The sequence below is a fragment of the Doryrhamphus excisus genome, chromosome 1, assembly GCF_030265055.1.
Source record: "Doryrhamphus excisus isolate RoL2022-K1 chromosome 1, RoL_Dexc_1.0, whole genome shotgun sequence".
Taxonomy (NCBI): Eukaryota; Metazoa; Chordata; class Actinopteri; order Syngnathiformes; family Syngnathidae; genus Doryrhamphus; species Doryrhamphus excisus.
The window spans coordinates 32154820-32182061 of record NC_080466.1 but is presented as its reverse complement, the minus strand read 5'-3'; the positions used below and the strand labels follow the sequence as shown (position 1 = coordinate 32182061).

Sequence of the window (27242 nt, the reverse complement as noted above, 5' to 3'; positions counted from 1 at the left end):
GCGCCATGCTCACCAGTCCGACTCATGGCAGCAACTGGAAAACAAACCAAAACTTGACTTTATTCGCCTTTTATTTAACCTACAAATGTGTCAGATCATTTGACTGAAAATATATATATTTTATGATGAATATTTGTATCTTTTCATCTTCAGTGCTGCTAATTATGAAGAGATGGCAAGTTCCTGTAACAGTGAAATAAAGTTGTATTCAACATAGGCCAAAGTTAGGCAACACGTGTAGTGACTGAACACGCTAAACCTGCAGCACCCAAACACCCACGGGAAAGACGTGCCACCATCAGCTTACGTTCCAAATAACATAAGAAATATCAATAGAAGTTATGTTGCCAATGTGGTCTGTTGGGACAGAGAAGCAACTTTCTAAAGAGCTCAACTGTGGCGGCGTTCCACAGGGATCCGCCCTTGAACCACAAGCGTTTGCTTGTATTCAGCTCCTAAACGCTACCAGGCCGACAATGCTATTTGTGTTCCTCATGAACGTGAACGTGAACGTGAACGTGAACATGACTTTCACCCTGGCTGTTTTTAGGCAACTACACTTTTTATACGAAGTCTTTTTTCCCTACGTACTCAACCACACGCTAAATTTCCCCTTGTGGGACGAATAAAGGCATATCTTATCTTTTTATCTTTATTATCTTATGCCCCCACTAAAAGCCAGATGAAGCCATTTTTGCTTTTGCTGGCAGGAAGGCCTTTCTCACTTTACCTCCATCTGTAACGTAAACAGCACAGCACTTTTTCCATATTTTTGGAAAGGTTTCCCCATGGAGGTTATTCAGCAGTCCCAGCCAGTGAGTCGGCATCGCCTGGGATGCTTCCATGGTCGTAGGAAGGATAATGGATACCTTCTATGGGGAAGAGACAAGTGGGCTGTGTGGTACTGGCTTGGATTATGACATCATAATGATGATCACATATCAGTAACTCATCTAGTCCCGGGCCTCCATCACAGCCGTTATTGCTAAGTTATTGCTAAGTTATTGATAAGTTATTGCTAAGTTATTGCTAAGTTATTGCTAAGTTATTGGTAGGTTATTGCTAAGTTATTGGTAGGTTATTGCTAAGTTATTGCCAAGTTATTGCAAGGTTATTGCTGAGTTATTGCTAGGTTATTGCCAAGTTATTGCTAAGTTATTGCTAAGTTATTGCTAAGTTATTGGTAGGTTATTGGTAGGTTATTGCTAAGTTATTGCCAAGTTATTGGTATCGCTTTGGAAATAAAAGCCATCGTCGTTGGCACCGATGTCAAAGGTTAAGAAGGGCTTCCTTTGTCATTGTCATTTATTGAAGTGACTTCCTGTTTCCCTTTGTCCGCCATCAATGTGTTGATGTCCGATAATCTCGGGTGTTTCCCACTTCCCCATCACCGCCTGATGGTGCCAGATCTGGGCCGGTCAAACAAAGAGGCGTGAAAAGGTTCTGCTTTTGCTTTTGAGGTTTGGTTCCGCCCATTTCACTGAAACGGAGCGACGGCGGGACAAAAACATCACATGAGCCGTTTCCCTCCGTCGCTGACTTGACTTCTGTGGAAGGTAAGATTGCAACAGCGAATGAACGAGTAAACACGGTCATGAAAGGCACCCAACGTGGTCTTTTTCGGCAGGATGAAATACGTGACGCTCTTCCTCGTGCTGTCGCTGGTGGTGATGATGGCCGAGCCTGGCGACTGCTTCTGGCGAAAAATCTGGAAAGGCGTCAGGTCCATCTATCATGGAACCAAGGCTGGATTGAGAAGTAAAAACATCTTTTGCTGTTCACTTCCTTTCAATCAATGCGCTATTAGAGACGCAAATACTCCACGCCGCGTACCCATCACAGCGGGGCGAGAGCTAACACGCTGGATGAGATGGCGTGTACCTAATGTGGTGGCCGAGGGACGGCCTGGACTGATGATGTCATGTTCTCTTTGTTTAGGTTACAGGGAACAAACGCACCAGCAGCCTGGATACGGGTAAGAGAGCAGCCTCGTATGCTACATTATCTGGCAACGCAGACATCATGGTGATGTACAGTGATGCCACTTATCTCCGAGGTTCTACACACCACCTTTCTTCTGGTGGTTCCGCTCCAAAGAATACATCCCACTTAGCTTAGAGGACTCTTAGCTCCACGGGTTCCCACTTGGTATCAGCGTTTGGGAGCTAAGAAAAAATGGAAAGAGAAAGGCTGGCCTATCTGTGCAGCCTGGGACTAACATGGTGCGTTCAAGGACCGTCTGAGTACAATTTATATCTGACTTGCTTTCCGTAGTCGATGAAGTATGTGCGAATACCGATATCGCCAAGACATCGCCTGTGGTGACATGAGGAGTACATCGCTTTTCATCATCTGATACCGATGCCAAAATATCACATTTCATATGGGTACCGATACTACTAATACCGATACCAGTAATACCGATAATACCGATACCAGTAATACCGATACCAGTAATACAGATACCAGTAATACCGATAATACCAATACCGGTAATACAGATACCGGTAATACAGATACCGGTAATACCGATACCAGTAATACCGATACCAGTAATACCGATAATACCGATACCAGTAATACCGATACCAGTAATACCGATACCGGTAATACAGATACCAGTAATACCAATACCGGTAATACCGATAAGGACGCAGTGACGGTGCAGAATAATTCAGCCTTTTTAGCTAGCAGGAGCATCCTACCAGATTAGGACACGAGGTGACAAGATGTCATCCAAAAGTAGAATTGTCGGCTGACAAATGAAGATGGAGGCTCTTTTCTTCCTGCTCCTCCATGGTCCAGGATGTCTTTAACCATTTTAGTGCTTTCCTAAATAAGGTGCTGGAGAGGAAGTGATTGAAAAGGTCCTTCTCGTCCCACCAGGGGTGGGAACCAGCAACAGCAATACATCGTGTTTGAGGACGAGGACTGAGCCTGTGCGGACCGGGCCATCAAGAACCAAACAAACGTTGCAGCCCCCCCCATCCGCCGCTGCCAAGTTCCCTGCTCTCCACATGCCTCCTGATGCCAGCTTTTATTGTGAAAGTGTCTTCCTGCTGCTCAGCCACCAACGTCCTGCTCAATAAAGCACATTGAAAAAGTTTCCCTTGTCGTCACCATAAACCAGGAGCCTCCACACCTTCTCCTCCAGCCGGGGTCACGTGGTGAAAAACCAAGGGACGCAACGCCGCCACTTGATACGTGTAGAAATGCTAAATGCTAACAGGTTAGCTCGGTGAACATCTCAACCTTCTCCTTAAATAATCTTCTTCTCCTAATTCAACTTATTGTTTACTGATGGGGGTAAGATGGGGGTGTCGGCTTTCTGTCTGCAGGTAGGCTGACACCCCCGACATAAAAGTCAAACAAACACAGGCGGGGGGAAGCAGTGTTTGCTTTGGGGCGGACGGGGGCTCGGGTGGAGGGGTATCGATTGTAAAAGAGATGTAGTCGGATGCTGCCGGGGCGGCCCTGGTGTATTTTGGGGGCGGTTTGATGTGAGGGTCACCCGTGTCATCGGCAGTGCTTGTTTACCAAGGAGCGCAGGTCCACTGACGGAGAGCGGGGGGGGGGGGGAATAATAGAGCAGCTAAGGCGCACGGATCGCCATCAAGGTTAAAGATGGCCGCGCAGGCAAGCTGAGACGGCTTGATCACAACAAACAGGCCGGAGGGTGTCAGCCTTCCGTCTTCAGGATTGCCACCGCATTGAGGAGTCACGTGACCACCGCCAGCCACTTCCTCGCTTTACACACACACGGCTGGGATATTAATTATAGTCATTGTGGTTTGACGAGTGTTGACTGATCAACTTCCATCCAAATCCAATCCTGTAGACCGCAACGCTGCAAAGCTGCTACGCTGCAGGAAGTGTCAAAACATCCAAACCCTCGCAGCACGGATGTCCCAACCTGTTCCACCGGGGGGTTGTTGATCATTATCACCCAACACATGTTGGTCATTAGCACCCAAATCATCCAAATATTAGCCTGACCATTTTACCAGGCTCCTCCACTGCCCTCGAATGATGACTGGCTTAATTACTGTACGCTCCTTCTGGCATCTGTATGTCACCATGGTAACCATATGTTACCATAGATAGAACAGAGAATGTATTATTTGTGGAAAGGAAATAATCATTACACCTGGTGATGACCGATCCTGTGCTTGGGAATGACAGGTCTAAAGCAGGTCTAACAGATGCTTGGATGGAAGAGTACTGGTGTGTCATTCCTAGTGTAGACCTGGTGATGACTGGATCCTGTGTTTGGGAATGACGGGTCTAAAGCAGGTCTAACAGATGCTTGGATGGAAGAGTAAGCGAGGTTCCAGCGCTCGCAAGACAAAGAGGGTCTGAGAGCGAGAGCAGACTCGAGTGTGATGCGACGATAGCACGCGTAGCACGTAGCCATTACGGCGTGGTGCTCCCGTGTACGTCAAACCTGCCATCTTGTTTCCTGCTATGAAACGGCAGCCCGCCAAACGGCACATCCATAGGCTCCGTGGTGGAAGCGTGCACATTCATCGGCCATCACAACAAACTTTAATGGCGGGGTTGTCAAATCAAAATCAAACACGCTCAAACGTGCCGACGAGAACGGAACAATACGCTGGCGCTAATGAATCGCTTGAGGGCGGGAACGCGGCAGGAACGCGGCGGCGCCGCCATTCAACTTCCTTTCTGTTCTTTGTTTTTTTACCTTCTGTCGCCCTCTCAAGCCACAATTATCCCATCTGACGAGTGAAAGAAGCAGAAGGCGTCTCCGGCGCTGACGTGCGTGGCGGCCACGCCTGGCGTTGTCACGTTTGAAAGCGGCTTGGACAGACGCCTTTATTGGTGACTCGTTTAAGCCAAGAGTGACAGACAAGTGAAGGCATGAAAGCCGCCTCCCACCCTCCCGGCCCCCCCCACCAGCACATCAACCACAGAAACATCAGCAGCCACAACTAGCTAGCTAGCTATAACGTTTAGACACGCTTCATACTCAACATATTCATGTTCCGTGCAGCTTGCGTCTTCCAGGCCGCAGTCACGGTAAACGGAGCCCTGCGGTTTGCCGGGCTGATATTAGTTAAGTATTTATTTACCGATACAGATGGCGGCGTCCCGTCAATAATTCATCTTCCTCGCTCGGAGGAGTCTGTTGGCAGGAGAAGGGAAATCAATGCGACTATGACGGGCGGCAGACGCCCAAAACCTGAGCCCCCCCGACCTGCGGTATCTACAAGAGCGGCCCGTGTAAAGCGATCGGGCCTGCTGATCGCAGCGAAACCGACGCCGCCGAGGGCACAAGAGCCGCCAGGGAGATGTCGTCTCCCGGTTCCTGCCTGTCAAACAGCCAGATTGACCCCGTGTCAACAGATCGCCCGGGCAGGACCGGCCATGAGCTGACGGCCGTGACCCGGGACGGCCATGACCATATGTCTGTAACCATGTGACCATGTCTGTAGCCATGTGACCATGTCTGTAGCCATGTGACCATGTCTGTAACCATGTGACCATGTCTGTAACCATGTGACCATCTGTCTGTAACCATGTGACCATCTGTCTGTAACCATGTGACCATGTCTGTAACCATGTGACCATCTGTCTGTAACCATGTGACCATGTCTGTAGCCATGTGACCATGTCTGTAGCCATGTGACCATGTCTGTAGCATACTAGCGCTCTGCATCAATCAGCGCTAACCGCAAGGTTTGTCTGTTTAGGGGCCACATGATGACATGACATGATGAAGACGAGTTATCCCAGAAATTGGGTACAATAAAAAAACTATTTTTTCGGTGAGCACGCATGTGGGAGGGCCCCAAAATACAGCACGTGATGAATATTACGCAATTACGATAGAAAATAAAGACAGGTGTTTTTATCACTCCCGACTTGACTACGCATCGGAACGCTAAGCATCCTTCCCCATTTCTTCCCCAGTAGCGCGTGTCGGCTCCAGTTTAGCGTCCATCACTCAGCCCCCCCCCAGTGTAAATCCTCTCTGGTCCAATGGAGACAAACGGCGGCCGAGATAATTGAGCGCTAACACGAGCGGCGGCGGGATGGACGAAGACAGACGACGAGCCCCCCTCTCTGGGACATCTCCTCCTGGCTCGCCCAGCACGGCTGGGGGGGGGGGGGGGGGGGGGGGGGGGGGCGACCTTTCACCTCACCCTTGGTGTGAAAGCAGACCACTGCAATATTTAAAGGGTCCCTGGCAGGATTCACCATCGCTTCTTCACGCGTATTGTTTGGGATCATGTTCCGCATTCTTCCATTTTGGAAAGCCGTTGGTCATTTTGCAAAGTTCAGCCTCATTTCCGCGTTTGAGATCATCGGGGCAACGCTGCTCACCTACACAAACGTGGCGGCGTGGGGCGATCTGGACTTGAAGACACCGCCCGGCCACGGGGGTTTGATCCATGAGTGGAGCTGTTGTGTGTCCCTTCATATGGAAGTGGGCATACATACAGCTGGCTTCTATAGCTGTGAGCTAGACGTCCAGCTAGCACACATTCAGCTAGCCAGTGACTCTCTTGTCATCCAGCCTGTTTTTATTTATCGTGCGATGAAGTCATATATTGATTATTGTGGCAGGCCATTTACCGTCGCTCTTCATTTTCTTATCTTTTCCCGGATATTATATATATATTTCCAAAATGCATTTATAGCATACTTTCAAGCCAAATGCTTCTTGTAAAAGTGTTCCTTCACAGCAGTTGTTGGTGAAATGATGACTGAAAAGAAAGAACTGGAGGTGAGCGTCCATCTGACATTCTCTATCTGCACTTCATCCATTGTTGTGTGAAACCTTCCTCTTTTGGAAAAGAAAACAACCTTCCGGTATCACTCAGACACGATGAACATCCAGCAGCAGCACCACATTTTGGCTTGACTACTATTTGGATGAAGAACTGGACCAAGTCCACCATGGACTACTCTGTTTCAGCCAAGAGGTGTCACCTCGATGACATCACTTCTCCAAATGAGCCTGAACAGCGAGCGCTAGCTCGTGGTGGCTAGCACCTTCAACTATAAAGGTCAGTTTGCCAATTGCCAATGTAGTTCATAAACATATTTAAGCTAAGATGATGGATCACGTCAGGACCCTTGAAGGACGACTTTTTTACGAAATAAATCAAATATCCTGAACATCCGAGTTTTGCAATCCGGGATTACAAGCGAATGGAATGAAATCCTTCGGCGGGGGTGTCCACTGGGAATCAGAGAAACAAGAGACGGATCTCCTCCAAGGTCACAAGGATGGAGATGCTCCGTCTGCTGCCCTGAGCAACATGCAGCCATGTACGAAGCAACAGAAGATTCCACTGACATCTTTAGAAGGAATATGATCTTCCAAACCTCAATGAATGATTCAGGAACAACAAACATCATCCAAGTGGAATATCGACATCAATGACACCTTCTCAGAGGTCCGCACTGCAGACAAGTAGGGAACGTGATTTCATAGCAAGTCCACAGATGCGGCCCGACGGGGTCTTATTGCCACATCCATTCCTGCACTGAGGAGGCAAAGCCTGAAAGAAAGTTGGGGGAGCACAAGTGGGCATTTTCAATTATTTCCGAGGTGCACAGCCTGGAGAAGACATGGGAGCAGAGAATAGAGATGATCCATCAAGCGGACACTCAGCCAGCATCCAGGCTGAGACGGAACAAAACAGAGTAGGAGGCCAAAGCAGCAGAAACTACCTGAGAGGAGGAGAGGAGCACCATCCGTCCTGGATGCTCCATCAACCAGGATCCTTCTAAAGCTCACCTCTGGTTCCTCAGGACGTCCCCCCAGCGGCTCATGCTATTGTCGTTCCTTTCATCAAACTAATAAAAAACATGCAGCCGTTTCTTTCGGACCGGTCGACAGCCAAGGGTTCAAGGGTCAAGGTTCATGGCAAGGGTTCAAAGGTCAAGGTTCAATATGAATATAATAATAATCATATATAAGATATCACCCAGCCCTAAAAATGAGAGAAAATGAATGGAGAGTAACGGGAGGAAGTGCAGATGTCTATCTTTGTTACAACGATTGTGCGTCAAGCATAATATCCTTCAGCCATGCAGCCACATGGGCCAAACCTGGGGTGGGGGGGGTTGGGTTGGTGCTGGCGGTGGGGAGCAGATCCATCAATCAATGCCAAATCATGGAGGGCGCGCCGTCAATGACAACACACAAATAAACTGCATGACCGGCGCCACGCGGCCAATATGCTAGGATGCGCAGCGACGGCGCCGTGCATCCGCTCGCCTGATTTGGAACAATCACAAAACCTTAGCGGTTGCCGCCGGGGGGGGGGGAGAACCCCCAAGACATGGCGAGGACCAAAATAGAGGGAGAGACAGGAAATGGAAACATTAGGTCAAGCTAGCCTGGGGGGACGGAAAACCTTGGGCAAGTCTATTTTAGCACGGATCATTACCGAGGGGAGATACTCTAGTTGGCCATCTTCAATACTGTTATTATTATTATTATTGTTGATATTGTTATTATTATTTCCACATTGATTTGATGACTGTTTTTTCTGATACAGTGAAGAAAATAAGTATTTGAACACCCTGCTATTTTGCTATTTCTCCCACTTAGAAATCATGGAGGGGTCTGAAATTTTCATCGTAGGTGCATGTCCACTGTGAGAGAGATAAACTAAAAAGAAAAATCCAGAAATCACAATGCATGATTTTTTTAACAATTTATTTGTGTGATACAGCTGCTAATAAGTATTTGAACACCTGAGAAAATGAATGTTAATATTTGGTACAGTAGCCTTTGTTTGCTATTACAGAGGTCAAACGTTTCCTGTAGTTTTTCACCAGGTTTGCACACACTGCAGGAGGGATCTTGGCCCACTCCTCCACACAGATCTTCTCTAGATCAGTCAGGTTTCTGGGCTGTCGCTGAGAAACACGGAGTTTGAGCTCCCTCCAAAGATTTTCGATTGGGTTCAGGTCTGGAGACTGGCTGGGCCAGGCTAGAACCTTGATATGCTTCTTACGGAGCCACTCCTTGGTTTTCCTGGCTGTGTGCTTCGGGTCGTTGTCGTGTTGGAAGACCCAGCCACGACCCATCTTCAATGCTCTGACAGAGGGAAGGAGGTTGTTCCCCAAAATCTCACAATACACGGCCCCAGTCATCCTCTCTTTAATGCAGTGCACTCGTCCTGTCCCATGTGCAGAAAAACACCCCCAAAGCATGATGCTACCACCCCCATGCTTCACAGTAGGGATGGTGTTCTTCGGATTGTACTCTTCATTCTTCTTCCTCCAAACACGCTTATTGGAATTATGACCAAAAAGTTCTATTTTGGTCTCATCTGACCATAAAACTTTCTCCCATGACTCCTCTGTATCATCCAAATGGTCATATGCAAACTTAAGACGGGCCTTGACATGTGCTGGTTTAAGCAGGGGAACCTTTCGTGCCATGCATGATTTCACATCATGACGTCTTAGTGTATTACCTACAGTAACCTTGGAAACGGTGGTCCCAGCTCTTTTCAGGTCATTGACCAAGTCCTGTCGTGTAGTTCTGGGCTGATTCCTCACCTTTCTTAGAATCATTGAGACCCCACGAGGTGATATCTTGCATGGGGCTCCACTCCAATTGAGATTGACCGTCATGTTTAGCTTCTTCCATTTTCTAATGATAGCTCCAACAGTGGACCTTTTTTCACCAAGCTGCTTGGTAATTGCTCCGTAGCCCTTTCCAGCCTTGTGGAGGTGTACAATTTTGTCTCTGGTGTCTTTGGACAGCTCTTTGGTCTTCGCCATGTTACAAGTTAAAGTCTTACTGATTGTATGGGGTGGACAGGTGTCTTTATGCAGCTAACGACCTCAAACAGGTGCATCTGATTCAGGATGATACATGGAGTGCAGGTGGACTTCTAATGGGCAGACTAACAGGTCTTTCAGGGTCAGAATTCTAGATGATACACAGGTGTTCAAATACTTATTTGCAGCTGTATCACACAAATAAATTGTTAAAAAATCATGCATTGTGATTTCTGGATTTTTCTTTTTAGTTTATCTCTCTCACAGTGGACATGCACCTACGATGAAAATTTCAGACCCCTCCATGATTTCTAAGTGAGAGAAATAGCAAAATAGCAGGGTGTTCAAATACTTATTTTCTTCACTGTATGTGACAACTCCAGGTTTTGACTGTAATCATGATTTGGAGTACATGAGAAAGTCAAATGGAGTAGGCTAGCTAACTGTTGACTTAGTGCTGGGCTAGTTGACGTAATGATGGGTCGCCATGTTGTCACGCTTCATTGCACGTGGGTCGGTCAGTACACATTGTGTCATACTCAGTAGGTGCATGCTAGCGGCCCCGCCTCCACCCGCCAATCATTTATCTCCTTTCTCTTTGCGTCTTCTTTGTGATGCTTCGCTCTGACGCCATTTTCAAACTGAGTACTCGGAGAGTAAAATTGACCTGCACTCTTTGGTGTTTAGATATTACGGCCCAAATATGAATTATGGCCACTTTAATTAAAAGCGCCGCTTTGCGTCTGCATCAGTGACACCATTTGGGGCTCTGCTTGCTTTATCATCTAAATGTGGGGGGGGGGGGGGGCACAATGACATTATAGGCGGCTTTATACGTCTGCCGGCGAGACGCATTAACCTTAAACTGATATTTAAATGTCACCACTGTGGGCTCCGTGTGTGTGTGTGTGTGTGTCATACAAGCATAATCTAGTCATGTAATTAGATCTGGTCCTCGTCTTCCAGCAGCAGATATCACGTTATACAGTCTCACACGCACACACACACACACACACACACACACACACACACGCACACACACACACGCACAAGCGATTCCGAAGCGAGGCCAGTGTTCCCAACAATTAGGTCCAATTACCAACAGCTATGCAGGCCACCTCCACCTTTGGTCTCCTTCCTTCTGATGGAAACATCTAGGAGACTGGAGTCTACGTGTTGGTTTGTATCCACATCAAATACTTTGTGGTTACAGTATGCATACATATCCATGTATCCATGTATCCATGTATCCATATTGACATATGGACTGTAGTGGGAAACGAGGAGCAGGGCCGGAGGAGCAGGGAGGTCTTTAGCTAAAACATTCGTGCCCCCATCAACACGTTGATGATCAGCTGCAGTCCCCATTATGGATGCACGTACAGTAGGAAAGAGAGGTCTAGCTAAGCTCCACCCCACTGACAAGCAGATGGCGGGTGGGGTGGGGTGGGAACCAAAAGTGTGAGCTCAGCACGCCGGTTGTTTGGTGGCGGGCCCCCAAGGGTTTGACGAATGGGATGTGACCCACCAGCCGTTGCTTCTCGTGTGCAGGTAAATATTTCTACCCCTTGGCCAACAGAACATGACGCCGCGCTGTAACAGTTGGCTGAATTGGTGTTTCCCATCCCGTGCATTCTTGGTCTTTTAGCTGTTTTTGCATCTTTAGAACACTTAGAAAAGATAAGATATTATTTTCATATGTTTGGCAGAACACCAGAGTGGCCTGCTATGTCTTCATCAGACTCCAATGGACTCCTCTACGCTGCATGAGTCTTACTTAAAGCACTCATCTCATTAGCTCGTGGGGGGGCTCCACACGGAGGGCTTAAAAGTTTGCTTCTCGCGCTATCCAAGTTACAAACGTGGACTTCCACGCCTTAGCAATGAACTCGTCAGCCGAGGCCGTGGAGAGCACGGAGTACAGCCCCGCCATTAGGTTAACGAGCTATGAAATGAAATGGATTCCTTCGCCCCGCAGCCCAAACGCCCCCTCCATGTCAGCTAACACGGCTAATCAACTTTACACCATCAATTACCTGCAGGCTCTTAACGGCCTCAACAGCCTTCTTATGCTCTTATGCACCATCCGTCCGTCCGTCCGTCCATCCGTCCGTCCGTCCATCCATCCATCCATCCGTCCATCCATCCATCTTCTGTAGCCCAATCCGTGATCCTGTTTTTCCAACAGCGATAGAGAAAACTGCTGCTTCTCAAGACCGTTATGGTCCTGATAACTGATCAGCATTTTATATGGAGTTATTAAATGTATTCAATTTCATTGGAGTTTTTGCACACCTGAAGGTAAGAAAGAAAGAAGCAACCAAGCGTACCTATTGATTTGTCCTAATCAAATATCACAACAGTGCTCCCACCACGTCACTCCTACCAGGAGCCCCCAGGGGTCCCCCCTGCAAGGTGTCCTGTATTTGGACCCCTGCTCTGAGCAGCTGGTGTGGGGCCATGGAGGTCTCTGGCAAACCTTTGGCAGGTTGGAACCTCAGGTGGAAGAGAACCAGTTCTTACGAACAAACACCCACGTCTGGTTCCAGTAAAGTCTTGAATGACGACCGTCACTTTTAGAGATTCCTACTCGCTTTACTTTGACATCTAGGCTGTCGGGCTAGCACGCTAACACTGTTTGGTAAAACCACACACACACACACACACTCTGGTCCGCATGTGGTTAACTGCCAGGCAAAGTGTGATTTTCAGAGGCAGAACAGAAGGGGAACAATTGTTTGGACAGTATTCCGGGAGTATTCCGGGAGAATAATCCCTTTATCTGGTCCCCCTGCCTGTCTTTTCATCTGCGACACACAGCCCTCTCCATCTCTGTGGTGTTTACTGCTTCTCTCGGCCGCTGATCTCCAGGCCCCACTGATGGCACACCGGCCCTCACTTACAACAAGGAGAAAAGGGGGGGGACCAGCAGAGGAACCAGCAGAGGAACCAGCAGAGGAAGCAGTGTTTTCACCCGCAGCCTGTCAAGGTCCGTTCCCCTTTAAAAGGAACATTTAGACCCTGTCCATACGGGAAGCTTGCAGGGATTGTGTGGGATTAGTAATCCAGACGGGAATGCATGACAGGCCCATCTACGAGTGGCGATGGAACCACGTGTCACAAACAGGACGAAGAAGAAGGAACGCAAGTCCGTCATGGAATTAATTTTGCCAGTCACTTCGGAGTCTGAGGAGGATGTGGACTGGTGAGTCATGCCTGTCCAAAGCTTCCGGTCACATGACGCTGAGGGATCGGTGACATCAGCGTTTTCCAAAAGAAGGGGGTTGCTTGTCGACCAAGAAACGACAAACTCCAAAAACAGCATTCCGGTCCCCCAGAATGCCATCTGAAAGGATCAAATACTTGAGCATTTTGACCTGGAAACGATTCCGAGAGGATCATCCCTCAGTGTCAAAAAGGTGGCCATCGTTCTGGCTCGGTGCTGACAAACCTCGGAGCTCATGGAAAATATCATTTGGGATTTCCTGCCATTCCTCCCTAGAAGCCACGCAAGGCGGCATGCGGCATGCGGCATGCGGCATGCGGCATGCGGCATGCGGCTTCGGTCTGCTTGGCACTTGAACCAGCGTGCTTTGAGCAGCGTGTCTCCATCAGGTGAACAGGAGTCATGGATGAAGAACATGAGCTAAGCTCGGGTCAGATGGAGCCAAAGGTTTGCTGAAACACGGGAACAGTCGGCTCACGTGCGCACGCCTCCGTCCAGCCCGCCCCCGTCCAGCCCACCGCCGTCCAGCCCGCCCCCGTGCAGCAGAGGCGGCCACGCATTGTTGGCGCTACAATAGCGATTAGAAGGCCGAGTGGCACAGAAGGAAAAGCCGGTGAATCTTATTGTCTGTGGCACAATGGCGGTTGGAAACCTCCATGGTGGCCTTGGGATGAAGTGCGGGAGGTTGGCTGGAGCGGGAACGTTACGCATGAAGGCCGTCTTTCAATTACAGACCTCTGAACTAAGTGATGTATGGTCGCCGTGGCAACAAAGATGCTGTTATGCTACACGAGCCGGTGGAGACGCAGCGTGGTTAGCACCCGACGAGCAGAGGCTGACATCTCAGCAGGAAAGTTAGCTAGCTAAAGTTAGCAGTGCTAGCCATCGGCGTTGGAAGGCATTGATCAGCATAAGCCGATCACTCGCTTTTTCACCATATTGATCGATGGCCGATTGATCAGAGCAATCCTAGCATTTATTATAGTAGCTTTGAAGCTAAGCGGTTACTTGTTTTCTAGTAAGAGATAGCTAAGACCAGTCCTCGGCTGGGATAGGCTCCAGCATACCTCCTGGTGAGGATAGGCAGCATGGAAAATGGATGGCGATAGCTCATGTCGACTGATACATGGACAATGTACATAAATACTATTTGTAAATATCCTAAATATCCATATTTGATAGATATTTTATATGAAGGTAGATCTTTGGGACTTTGGGAAAGAGTCGGAACCTCTGGTGTATTGAGGAACGTCAGGATGTTTGTGTTTATCTAACAGACATTTTATTCACTGGCATAAAAAACACAAAATGAGGGTCAAATGGGAGCAAAAGGTAAAAAATCCCATCCTAAAAAAACCCTGTCTTGCACCAAGATGATCCAAGAGGACGGAAGAGCTACAAATGAAGAAGGAAATGCTAGCTAACCTAAACACAAAAGGGCCGGGATTAGTCGAAAGATCTCGACCTAGAAGTGCTTCATCGTGGATGTTTGGTTTTGGGAAGGTTGGCTCCATTCATGCATTTACTTTTTAATGGAAATCCTGCTGGCTCCGACATGTCAAGCCAAAGTCCCAGGCGTGCCCATAAATGTCAAGTCCTCCCAATGTCACTTCCCCGCTATTGACTGCGGCGCGAGAGGACGTTTTCTCTGGTGAAGCCGTTAAAATGATCAGGGTCCCTCCTGGAGACCCACGGAGGCTAGAAACACCACGCGGACAGACGGAAGCACAGTCAAGGAGGAAGTTGGGAAACGCCACTTGGATGCATATTACTTAGGACATGACTTATTATTGAATATGGTATCATATAGTATATCATATGTAAGACGTGAGTAGAAAAGCATTTCACCCTCCTCCCTGGCCTCATTTTCTCGTGCTAGAATGCACAGAAAAGGGAAAGGAAAATGTGTTCCTGTTTCACAAAAGGATTGGGAATGATGGGCAACATTCCAAAAGTGCAGTTCCCCTTTAAGAACAAAAGGCCAAATGTTGGTGGATCATGGCCTCCGTTGGAATGTACGTGCATGCAGGACAGCAAATGGCCATCATTCCCTTCCCGGATGAGTCCTTTCCCGAGTTTGCAGTCCCAGCAGGCGCACTCATTTTGTATCCCGCCATAATCCCTCGCTCAGCCGCTCAGGCCAATATGGCTGACAGGCAGGAGCAGAAGAGTGGACGGGGACGGCAAGATGTCCCCTCTCAATAAGGCTGACAAAACACTGCCGACGTCGCCTTGCTGCATTTGCTTCCTTTGGCTGCCACGCGCACACGTGCACACGCACACACATACATGCACACAAACAGGAAGATCTTCTGAGTGGACTAAATGTGTTTGTGTAGTTTCTGTCATTGGATGAGACTTGATTGATCTTTAAATCATGGAATTGATCAACTGGTCTCCACGGATTCCCCCGAACCTGATCTTCTCCTGCCTGCCCTGACGGAACGTGATGGACAGTTGGGGGAAGTGGAAGGTCATGTGCCGTGGAGGACATGGAAGACGTCTACCTATGAGGAACCATGATAAGGTCTGATTGGATGGCCTGTCTCCTGGTGTAGCGCAGAATCCAGGACATCCAGGACATCCGGGACATCCAGGACATCCAGGACCTCCAGGACCTCCAGGACCTCCAGGACATCGCAAACAAACGCTGCACATCCAGAGCCCATCGGACCTTCTCTGACCCCATCGTTTTTCTGTTGAAGCCCTGAGCTCTTTTCCTCATTTGAATCTTTTCTTGAGGAAAATGGCGGACACAAACAAGAACCCAACGTTCCAATAATCCTTTCAGAACAAAAAAGCTAGGAAAAGAAAAGGACTCCCACCAAAGCCAAGTCCCAACCGTCAAGATGGTGGGCTTCATGAGTCCAAAATAAGTTTGGGGGCCCCGGGCCACCGCTTGTTTATTGTCAGGAAAAGGAAGCCATGATGTCACTGGAGAAGACGTTGCTAGTCCAGCAGGTGAGGTCCAGGTCTACTTTATCAGGACGGAACCTGAGCCGCTTCTTTTAGGGACTTGGACTTGGGCGGCACGAGAGGAGTAAAAAGCGTAGCGGCACACCCCCTGCCCCCCGCCTGTGCAGAGCGGCACAGGCGTGGCAGTAATGCAACACGAAGGCTGCTTAATAATAATACGGCACACGGGCTGGCGGCCTAAATAAAACAGTGATCCAGGGCTCTTTGTGGCGTCCCGGGATTTGGAGCGCCTCGGTCGGCCGCCCCGCTGTCAGTTAGCGTCGCTCACCCGCTCGCCTGTCTCATCCTGTTGGGACGCGGCGGGACGGCGGGACCCTCCCACTCAGTGACTTTGGTGATTTTTAATGGAGGGACGGCACGCGAGGTTTAGGTCCGGGTCCTTGACATGTTTGCATGAGCTTCCTTCTTGCCGGGAACACAGTCCGGGGGGGGCTGACCTCTGATTTGATCCAATTCTGGATTTCTACATTGGGAATCATTTCTTTAAGCGGCCTAGGCTAAACGATGCTCTTCATTGGACCATCTCCACTTTGGCCCAGCAACAAGTTCAGTTGATCACAGCATCGGTCCCAACCACGCAGCGTTGTTGGGAAGAACGTGGACGTTCTGCGAGGGGGCTCCTCCTTTCTCGTTTCCACATGGCTCGCTGCTGATGATGACAGGAATGACCTCCTCCGACAAAGCCGAGGTCACGCGCCGCCGCTGCAGTCGTTTGAGGGCCATTAGCCCGGCCGCCGCTAAGGTGACTCATCTGTGCCGAGCCGCCGCACCGACGAAGAAACTCCATTAGCAGGCTGAAGCTTGATTGTGGGCGGCCGGTCGATGCGGGCCCTCTCTGGGCTCGCACCGTCTTAAACGGGACCGTTCATCAGTCTGGATCGGACACTTGTTGACGCCATCCTCTTCCTTGTGAACATCCGCTAAAGGGCAGGCGGATTGGACAACCGTGTGATTGAAATGTCTGGGATGCTACCTCGCAGTTAGCATGCTAGCCGCACTCTGGAGATGGGAAGACCTGCGTTCCTGTCTCCATTTGGAAAATCCCTGTGTCGAGTTGGCATGTTCTCCTTGGGCATAAGATCTGCTTCCTCCTATGGCGTTGACCAACTTCTATGGCGTTGACCACTTCCTATGGCGTTGACCAACTTCTATGGCGTTGACCACCTCCTATGGCGTTGACCACCTCATATGGCGTTGACCAACTTCTATGGTGTTGACCCCCTCCTATGCATGCGTGTGGTGGCCCACACGGACACCCTCTTGTCAGTAAAGCCATCAGAAGTGAAATGCGTGTTCTTCCAAGGGCCTCCCACTTGCAGCAATCATTATTTGGGCCATTAGCGAGGTCGGTATTAGCAACCGGAGGCGGGTCTAAATCAGCCACATCTAAACTTACCAGCACGCACACAAGAGCGGCTCCATTAGCGCCGTGGCCACAAATCAAGCAGGAAATAGAAACCCGGCCCTGAAAATGAATATATGTAAAACAGGCCCAACTCGCTTTTAAAACGTCAATCCCGTAAGAGTGGCTACTTTTACGTAAGGAGATACCGGAGCCAGGATGTGATGTCAACAGGTAAACGGAGACGACGGCCAAGGGCGGACGCGGACGATGTCGAAGAAAAATCAGCATTGGCCGAGTCTGCTCTTGCAGAGAACAATAAAATAAGCAGAAAAGGTCAAGAGGAATATTACACTTGGTTTTAGAAACTCATGCTGCTTAATTGACCTTTCGCTGGCGACCAGACGCCGTTGCACACACGCCGTGTCATGACGGGCATCTCGGTTCTCATTCCTCTCATCCCCCCCCCCCCAGGACGCGCAAAAAATAACATCTCCGAGAGCCTGTTAGCTTCCTGACTGAAGGCAGCGTCAAACGGAGCCGGGGGAGACGAGCAGGCTGGGAATAAATGAGCGCCGGCAGCGGTGAGGGTGGGGGGGAGACGGGGGGGTGGTTGGCTGAAACCAGACGGGTGCTTTGGGTCTGACGAGCTTTCCGTATTGTCCGGCCTTCCCTCTTATCCTTGGCTCGCAAGCACGCCCGTCCTGAAGTGGTGCATTGCCATCGTCGCCTCGTCACTCGCCTTTTATGTGGCGTTCGATGCCGTGCGTGTGCTTTGAAAGCCGCACACGCAACAGAAATGTGTTGGCGGTGTGAATGTCTGCAAGTTCATCTCCACTCAACAGCAGACCGTGTTTGACTTCCTTCCACTTTGGGCCGGAACGCGCCTTTCCTCCACCGGCTTGGCGTCATCTTACTGACGCCCAACAAAGATGGCCTTCCCAGCCGTCGCCACAAACTAAAAAAAACACTAACCTGCGTGGCGTTCCTCCGGGTACTCACTTCCCTCCCCCACTCCTAAAACTGCCATGTTAGCTGCGGTCAAATAATATTCATCCAGGAGGCTGATATCAATGCAGTCAGATCTGTTGCTATCCGGTCACAAGCTGATACTTAGGCGTAGGTCACGTAAGAAGATCAGGCAGGTACGAGCACTTCTTATCTTTTCAAAGACCAAACGATGATGTCAGCATTTGGTTTTGGAACGCGGTTAGTCGCTAACGTCCTCAGACGCACATGAATCCTTCAGTGTGATGATTGGGTATTTTATGGGGGCAGGAAGTGTCGTTAGTCCATGCTGGACGTAATAATCACCACAGCGCTCAAATTGCTGTTAAATTGTCTGCGGTGCAAACCAATCCTGCGGGCAAAAATAGAAAGCACTCTCGGGCGTGCACGTGTGTGTTGGTGTGCGTATGAATGTTGTATCATCACCAGCCGTGTGTGTTGGTGTGCGTATGAATGTTGTATCATCACCAGCCGTGTGTGTTGGTGTGCGTATGAATGTTGTATCATCACTAGCCGGTAAATACAGCTGGCTTCCCCCCGGTGCTCTGATTAATTAACAATCTTTCACCTCCAGTCTGCTTCTCTGGTTGCTCTTAATCTTCATGTGGTCCGGAAACACACAAAAATATGGAAAAAAAACACGTTTTACAGTTCATCATTCTCATGTTTCATGAAGAAAACCATGCAGGTTCTTCTACGTGACCAAAGAAATGGAAAAATAAACATTTAACAAGCTCATTCGATATCGTTCTACTTTGTCAATGTAGATGCAAGGGTAGTTTGGAAGCTAAAATATTATTATTATTATTATTATTAGCATAATATTTGAACGTTTTCCTTTATCCAAAAATAACAACTTTATTTGGTTTTGTTTCCCATAATATTGCAAGTTTTTAAAAATACCAGAACCTTTTTTTCTCGGTAGCATTTTCTGTTGTCATATTTTGACTTCGAGTCAAATCACAGCAATTTGTTTCATTTCCCAACTATTTCAACTTTCCTCTGGGATATGGCCTTCCTTTATGACTTTATTCCTGCAATATTTACACTTTGTTTGCATATTCATTTATTCATATGTAGTATTATTATTAAAGTGACATTAATATTTCAACCGTATGCTCCTAACATTATTATTCCTCATATTAGTGCAAATGGCCCCCCCGGGGTTGCACTTCCTTTCCCCTGCTTTGATGTGGTACAGTATGTGTAGTACTAGTAGTACTCGTAGTTGGACTACCCGGTGGTGTCTTCTCCACGTGGTCTGGTCTGGGAAAGGACCAGGAAACGCCACCAGTGGTTTCCATTTGCTGCTTTCGGTTTCATTCCGTGTTTGTCTTCCAAGGAAAGATCGCCAGCCAAGTGACGTTAAGGTCAACAACGTTTATTTTCTCGCTTTCAGTGGCTAAAGTGTCCGAGACAATGATGCTCCATCGCTAATGTCGCAAATCCTGACAAGCGCAGGAGGAGAAAGAAGGCGATGGGCCGAGGGAGGAGATTGGGGGGTGCACCCCGCCCTGGGATTTATGGATTTATGTTGCTCCGTCTTTGCGGAGAAAGACTCCAAGGATGTCCACCTCTGCTCGGATCAACAATCCTCGCCCGACTTCAACCACTAAAGTTTGATCTCAGCAACAGGATGCTTGGTGTCGATGCAAGGACGATACTTCATGCTTTTTCTTTTCGGCAGAGTGATACCTCCTGACGCTGGCAGGCTAATGTGTCGCCCGTCCTTCAGCTGCGAATGCAAACGACCATCAGCTCCATTTTCCCCAAAAAGCACAGCTGGAGAGGCCTTTTAAAGCATCCTTCTTCGCCGCCAGCGCAATGCAAACACACACACACGCACACACACGCACACACACACACGCACGCATGCGCACGCACGCACGCACGCACACGAACACACACACACGCACACAAAACGCTGACAGGGTGCAGGGAAAAAAACGAAAGATATCAACATTAAAAGTTTCCACCTCTGCTCTGCACGCCGCGGACAAGCAGGAAGGCCGCAACCTTGCTTTGATTTATTTACCTCCTTTCCACGCTTCTCCCCTCCAGCCAGCACCCATGAATGTGTCTACCTGGGAACGTGAGCGCCGCGAAGACGCCATGTTTATGGCTACCCGCTTCGGGCGGCGACGGGTCTCTTTGTTAGGCCGCGCCCCCAAAAAGTCCTGACATTGGCCTGTACTGCCCCGTGTACTGCCCCGTTTGGGTATTTGGTTGTTTGTCTATATGTGCCCTCTGATTGGCTGGCCACCAGTCCAGGGTGGACCCCGCCTCCCGCCCAAAGACAGCTGGGATAGGCTCCAGCATACCCCCAGCCTACACTGCAAATTATTAGCCACTTGCCAAGACCGAAGTCGGTGTTCGGGTTGCTTACATATGATTCCATACGTTCCATATCACTACTTACTAGTAACATCAACTCAGGGGGCGTCCAAACTCAGGGGGCGTCCAAACTCAGGGGGCGTCCAAAGTGCATCCATTCCCATGCCCCTATCCTCACGAGGGTGGTATAAGACAACAACAAATGAGATTAGTTTGAATATTATGTGACCAAGGCCAAACGTCAATACCACATCGGCATGTAGTAATACATCTTGTACATGCTGTACAAATAAGTAATAATAATAATAAAGAATCCAATTCCGTCATGCTGGCAACGAAAGCTGCACAAGGATACGACGGTCTACGCCGCCATCACGGTGTCAGTACACGTCCCGAGTCCCCGTGTAGTATTCCTCCTCACTTGTGGCGGGTGCTTTGTCGGCGGATTTTAAAGGACAACAAAAGGAGCGCAGCTGAAGTGCAGCAGCTCTGCTGTGCAGCTTTCAGCTTATCGTCGGCGCCATCTGGTCGGGCCTCGCCGGCTCGCCACGGCCACCCGTGATGGCGCCCAGCACAAAGTAAACATCCGCACGGGCCCGGGCTCCTCTTTTCGCCATTTCACCAAGTTCTTTGTTTGACTGAGATACATGATTTGACTGAGGGGGGGGCGCCCACTCGACGCCAGGAAGCCTCGTGTGTCAGCAGAAAGCACATATGGCGTCGTTAATATGAAACATTAGACGTGCTCATGCAGGAACAGCCTGTTCACACGTCCAGTTGGGTCTCATCCAAGAGGAACCCACTCCAGTCAAACATCCCCCCCCCCTCTTAGGATTCACTCTAACGTTGGCGACAAGTACACTCCATTGTCTGGAAACGCCATTGGTGCCGGTCAGACCGAGCCGACCCAAACGCATCATGAGGCTCTACTGGGCACGCCTGGAGTCCCCGCCAGACGGAGTTCCAACTCCCACCCCCAGGAGAGCTTTAGCATGATCCAGGCGGGCCGGGTTCCGTGCCTCCATTGTGGCGGCAGCTGGCGTGCCTCACCGCCGATGTCCTTCTGGGACTCCAACCATGAGGCAGTCCCCACGTGGACGTGGACCCAATACTCCAACTGCTTTGGGTTTATTTGCTCATTGGTGCTCATTGGTGCTCATTGGTGCTCATTGGTGCTCATTGGTGCTCATTGGTGCTCATTGGTGCTCATTGGTATCTGGTGGTTGGCAAGCAGCTTTGGTGGGCATTAGGGCCATCTGTGGCCATCCTGCTGTACTTTAGTCACAAGTCCACTTTTATTTCAAAAGAGAATATCTAGATAAATCATGTCTGGAGTGGATACGGATACCTATACCGATACCGTTACCGATCTGGATCCAGATAAAGATACGGATGAGGATACAGATATGGATCCAGATGGAGATATGGATACTGATACAGATATGGATCCAGATAGAGATACGGATGAGGATACAGATATGGATCCAGATGGAGATATGGATACTGATACAGATATGGATCCAGATAGAGATACGGATACTGATACAGATATGGATCCAGATAGAGATACGGATGAGGATACAGATATGGATCCAGATGGAGATACGGATGAGGATACAGATATGGATCCAGATAGAGATATGGATACTGATACAGATATGGATCCAGATAGAGATACGGATGAAGATACAGATATGGATCCAGATGGAGATACGGCTACTGATACAGATAGTGGCGTACTCGTCCATCCATTCCTTACGATACATGTTGCTACTTTGCTGCCCCCTCCAGGTTGTGGTATGAATTTCAGCCATGAACTCATCAGCCAGCTCCATCTTCCTTCTGCGTGAACAGCAGAATGTGGTCCTAAAGCCAAAGCCATCAGTCCACCAGCTGTGTACTGGAACATAAAGCTAGCAGCCACAACCCAATGGGACCTTTGAGGACAACCGGGGGAGTAATTAGGTTGCTTTAACAACAGGAACTAATTAGTTGGCGCCACACCATTTTCTGATCCCATTTCTACAAGTGTGATGCCATTTTGGGGGTTGTAGAGTCGATCCAAAACAATCTGGCATCCAAATGAAGAATGCACGTGATATGATGATGCAATACGGAGCATTAAAGAGGGGAGGGGGGCATACTTCCCACAAGACTAGATGGACACGTTAGACCCTGTGAGAGTCCAAAGGGCCCAGTACCATTCTTAGCTAGCTAACCCTCAGGCTGTATCATCGTGTGCGCGTGTGTGTGTGTGTGTGTGTGGGGGGGGGGGGGGGGGGGGGCAACAGCCCACACCTCATCACGGTCTTGACCCGCCCAGGCTCCAGTGAACCTTCACAAGTACGACCCTAAAGGATGAAAGCAGGAAGTGGTCCAGCCCGGATTTGGAGGGCGGATGTTGGGGAGGGGGCGGGGTGGGCGTGCAGGTTGGCCGAGCCGGTCCATTTCTGCCGCCAGCTGTGCTTCTCGCCACCTCTCTAATCCACCGCAGAAGCCCACGGGCCCAGAACAGCCGGGGGGCGGGGGGGTTCCAGTACAATATCACATTTTCATAACGAGAGCCAATGAGCTGGAAATCCCTGCTGGAACGCTCACGCAGCCCAGAGGACGCTGACGTGCCGGTGATTCCGAAACCGACTCTTTACCTTCACCAAGGATGCTAGCGCTTATGAATTATACGGGAATGTTGGTGTGATTCCAGTGATTCCCAAACCTTTCACACGGAGGCCTTTCATCCACATGGAAAAACCTTCATTAGCTTGGAATAGATACATATAGATATATAAATATATAGATATATAGATAGATATATAGATAGATATATAGATATATAGATAGATAGATATGAGATCAGAAGAAGAGAGAAAAGGGATTCCAGTGGAAAGTGAGAATTCCGAGATAAAAAGGTCGTCAGCGTGAAATGAACGTTGAAGTGATGAGCCCATTGGTGTAAAATAAATATCCATCTGGCTTCCACACGCCAAGAGGGATCATGGACCTCCATCCATCTGCTGATTGGCCGCCATGACGCCTGATCAATATGGCTGCTTTTACTCACCCGACGGGCTTGGCAAGACGCCTCCAGAGCGTCAGCGTATTGACTTCTTCTTCTCTACGTCTGCCGGCGCATGGCGGCGGGGGAAAGGCTCTCCATTGCCATAAGTATCAAACCCGCACGCTTCCTCCCCCCCCACACCCTTCCAATAGCCAGGAAATGAAGGAAAGTGGTGTTTGTCAGGATCTATTCCTCCATTCCAATATCCTATTGGCTCCACGTCTTCATCGGTTCTTTATTCCTTCCTCGGTCCCTCGGCCAGCTGAACCCAGCTAATGTGATGCTCCACCACAACGTTGGTTCCTTGCTAGAACTTTCCTTCCACATGCTACGACTGGCTCACAAGGAACTGGGCTCAACCCCTTGTTTGAAGGCCTGAAGCCCACTCTGGACCTCGTCCTGTGGCAGGTCAGTCTGCTGGAGTGCTTAGGGGCGTGGTCAGCCGTGACACGCCTTGGCGTGACTTCCTGTCCCCAAAGTGGAAGGTTGGTGGTTCCCTGCTCTGACCATCCCGCCACGCTCATGTTTCACTTGTGGGTGCTAACATGGTAAAACATCAGTACCCATCCATCCACCCACCCATCCATCCACCCATTCGAGTCTTCAAATGGACTTTCCAGCCTAGCTGTCACGCATCATCAGATGGTTGATGGTGCAGATGAATAAGCCGCTTGTTGACACGGACACGGACCTCAGCATCGACATTCAGGATCCTTAGGAGTTATGATCTTTGGGGGAGGGAGGGGGAGGCTGTGAAGGATTAGCACATCCCAGTCTGGCATGGATGAGAAAGATGAGGACAGGAGGAGGGTCCTGGAGGAGAGCCGGCCAGGGGCGGAGACCCCCAACCTGGTCCTTTGGCCCTGTTGAGAGTTCCCTGGCATCCCTGGCCTTCTCCACCAGCCGGGCTGGTCTTTAATTAGACTGTTGGAATTGTCACACATCAAAGTTCCTTAGAAAAGCGTCTCTCTTCTGGGAAAGTGGCGGCGTGTTATTATCCCTCACGGTCTTCATCACCGCCAGCATCAAAGATGCACTTAGACAGCAGTAAAAGCTTTCTCCACGCTCCACGCTTTGCTTCAGCTTGGCAGGCGAGGGGGGGGGGGGGGGGGGGGTGACGGCAGATAAGGGAACAAAGCGGAGAGGATGAGGAGGAGGCGGGACGGAGGTGAAGAGATAAAACGGCGAGCAAGTAAACGAGGATGCCTCTGCCGCGTACGCCAATAGAACGCCACGCCGCCCGTCAAACAAACATGGCTCGCCACCCACGTGACCGCCGCCGACATTTCTTTATTACATCCTGGCCCCCTCCTGTCATGCAAGCGGAACGCTGCAGCTGCCCAGCTCCCACACATGACAGCCGTCATGCTTCCGTCAAGGCTGCACCACCATGTTGGGAAGAACCCGGCACAGTCAAAGTATGGTGGCAGCCCCAACCAGACATGTGGATATGGACACGCCATCAACATGCCAAGCCGCCCCTCCGAGATCCCATCATCAAAGCTAAATCCCCCAAACAGAACTGGGGGGTAGGTCTTGGGCTGTGTGCTAAGTGCTGGTTCCCCGGAAAGGGGGTGCTATAGTCTGTGTCGTACTCTACTTCCGCTGAGAAGGGAAGCCATGCCAGCCCGGGAGCTTTGGACGAGATGAGCACGTACTTGTCATGGAGGGCTAAAGCAACACTGCCGCCACCTGTTGAGCAAGGCAGGGCCGCTGGCTTACCAGCATGCAGCATGTGAATGCATCATTTACCACCTAGTTCTAGTTCTGTACCCTAGTACTCTACCAAGTAGAATCCATTTGTCAACACTCCACACGACACTTGGACTTAGGAACACGCCTCCACTGAAAACATTCATACATTGGAACATCATCTTTCTTTCTCAACTATTATTTTAACATGCTATACCTCAATGTGGCCACTAGATGGCAGTGTTTTGTACGTGACATGTTTTGTGACCTAGTGGTTAGCCGCTTCTCCCCCAAGACAGCTGGGATAGGCTCCAGCACCCCCGCGACCCTCGTGAGGATAAGCGGTATAAAATGTTTTGTGGCGACCTTTTTTGTGTTTCCGGTGTTATAATACAGCAAGTGTAAGATATGTAAAAGTGTCAAATATACATTTATAATGTGACCTTTCCATCAAACCCACCAAAGCGGCTTCAGAAGACCCCAGAACCAGATGAGGGATGTTGACTTGCCATCCATCACCCCTACCTGACAATAACACAACAAAACAAAGGTTGTCTTACTTTGAGTATTCTTGGTTGTCCCGAAGGCAGCGCGAGTCCTTGTGCTTCTCCCAGTCCTTCCCGTGCTTACACGTCGTCAGCAGGATCATGTCGTCCCCGTTGTGGATGTGATACAAAGCATTCCTGGTCTCGGAGCCAATTCCCGTCAGGTAGCGCTTCCCTTTGAAGACCAGCAGGTACGGTCTGGAGGAGGGTGCGGCGTGGGCCACCGTGGGATTGGTGCCCCCGGCTTTGAGTGGGTGGTCTTTGGAGAACAGGGGGATGGAAATGTCAAAGCTGGGGCGGAAGTTGGCCACGTCGGCGCTGGCCTTAGCCAGCATGGCCTGGCCCACTTCAAAGCCCAGATCGTCTGTGTAGTCCGGCCAGGTGCCGGAGTAGAGGTTAAATATCAGGTGGTTCCTGCCGTCGTTCCATGTGGGAAGGTTCTGGATGCGCTTCCTCACGTTCTGGACATATTGGGCCGACAGACGGTCCCTGTCCAAGGTGTCCACGGCAAGAATAAACAGGCAGGCCTTCAGGGGGTCCGTGGTGTGGAAGCGAGACTCCTCAATAGAGGCCAGGATCTTGCGGTAGGTGGCAGAGATCTCGTCCCCCCTCTGTGAAGGGTAAATGTAGACTCCGAAGTCCGGCTGGCAGCGGGCGAAGTCAAAGCAGGTTTCCATGCGGCAGCGCTTGTTCTTGTACAGGTTGTCCCAGATGGAGCGCCGCTCCCTGGGCGAGCTGTGCTGGTGGTGGACTCGAGGACTGTCCTCCTGCACCACAACAGAAAACCAACTCAAGGGTTTGCAGAGGAAAGAAGAACCTGGTTCTTCTATCTACACCAGCTTTTATGACGACCCATTTGAAGTCATACCATGAAACAGCTGAAACAGATCCTACTAGATTTGGGAACGTGTATGTGGGAATTGTGGTCCAATTGGGAGGTCTGAGGTGTTAGGACCCCGGGTCCTAAGGTTGTGTTTGTTGTGTGTCGTGGTGGCTGACGGCCCAAATGGAGGCAGGTGTGTGTCATTGTAGTTTTTGTGTTGGAGGACCTTGGCTTCCTGTGATTGGCTGCCGCCGGGGAGCCGTCATCCCTAATTTATTGTAAAGTGGGACCGAGCCGTCTTTCCCAACTTGGGTGGTGATAGTCACCTAGTCTGCTACATTTGACTTAAGAATATGTTTTCATCCATTTTTACTTTTAGATTTGATCAAGTTTGTTGACGATTGTGAAATGAAGGACTGAAAAGTAACGCTACTTGGTTGCAGCGCCCCCTTTCCTTTGACACGTGC

General features: G+C 49.6%; 1 protein-coding gene across 3 annotated transcripts in view; it reads right to left on the bottom strand.

The window, feature by feature from the left end:
* The window catches only part of LOC131132435 (exostosin-1), a 51545-nt gene that overhangs the window by 21920 nt on the left and 2383 nt on the right, over positions 1–27242 (bottom strand). For 2 of the 3 annotated variants that reach the window (XM_058078045.1, XM_058078053.1), the window contains exon 3: positions 25968–26719. In XM_058078045.1, coding sequence (XP_057934028.1) covers positions 25968–26719 — 752 coding nt within the window. Of the gene's footprint in view, positions 1–25967; positions 26720–26820; positions 26990–27242 lie in introns of those variants that run through there. The other variant, XM_058078061.1, reaches the window with a different exon arrangement.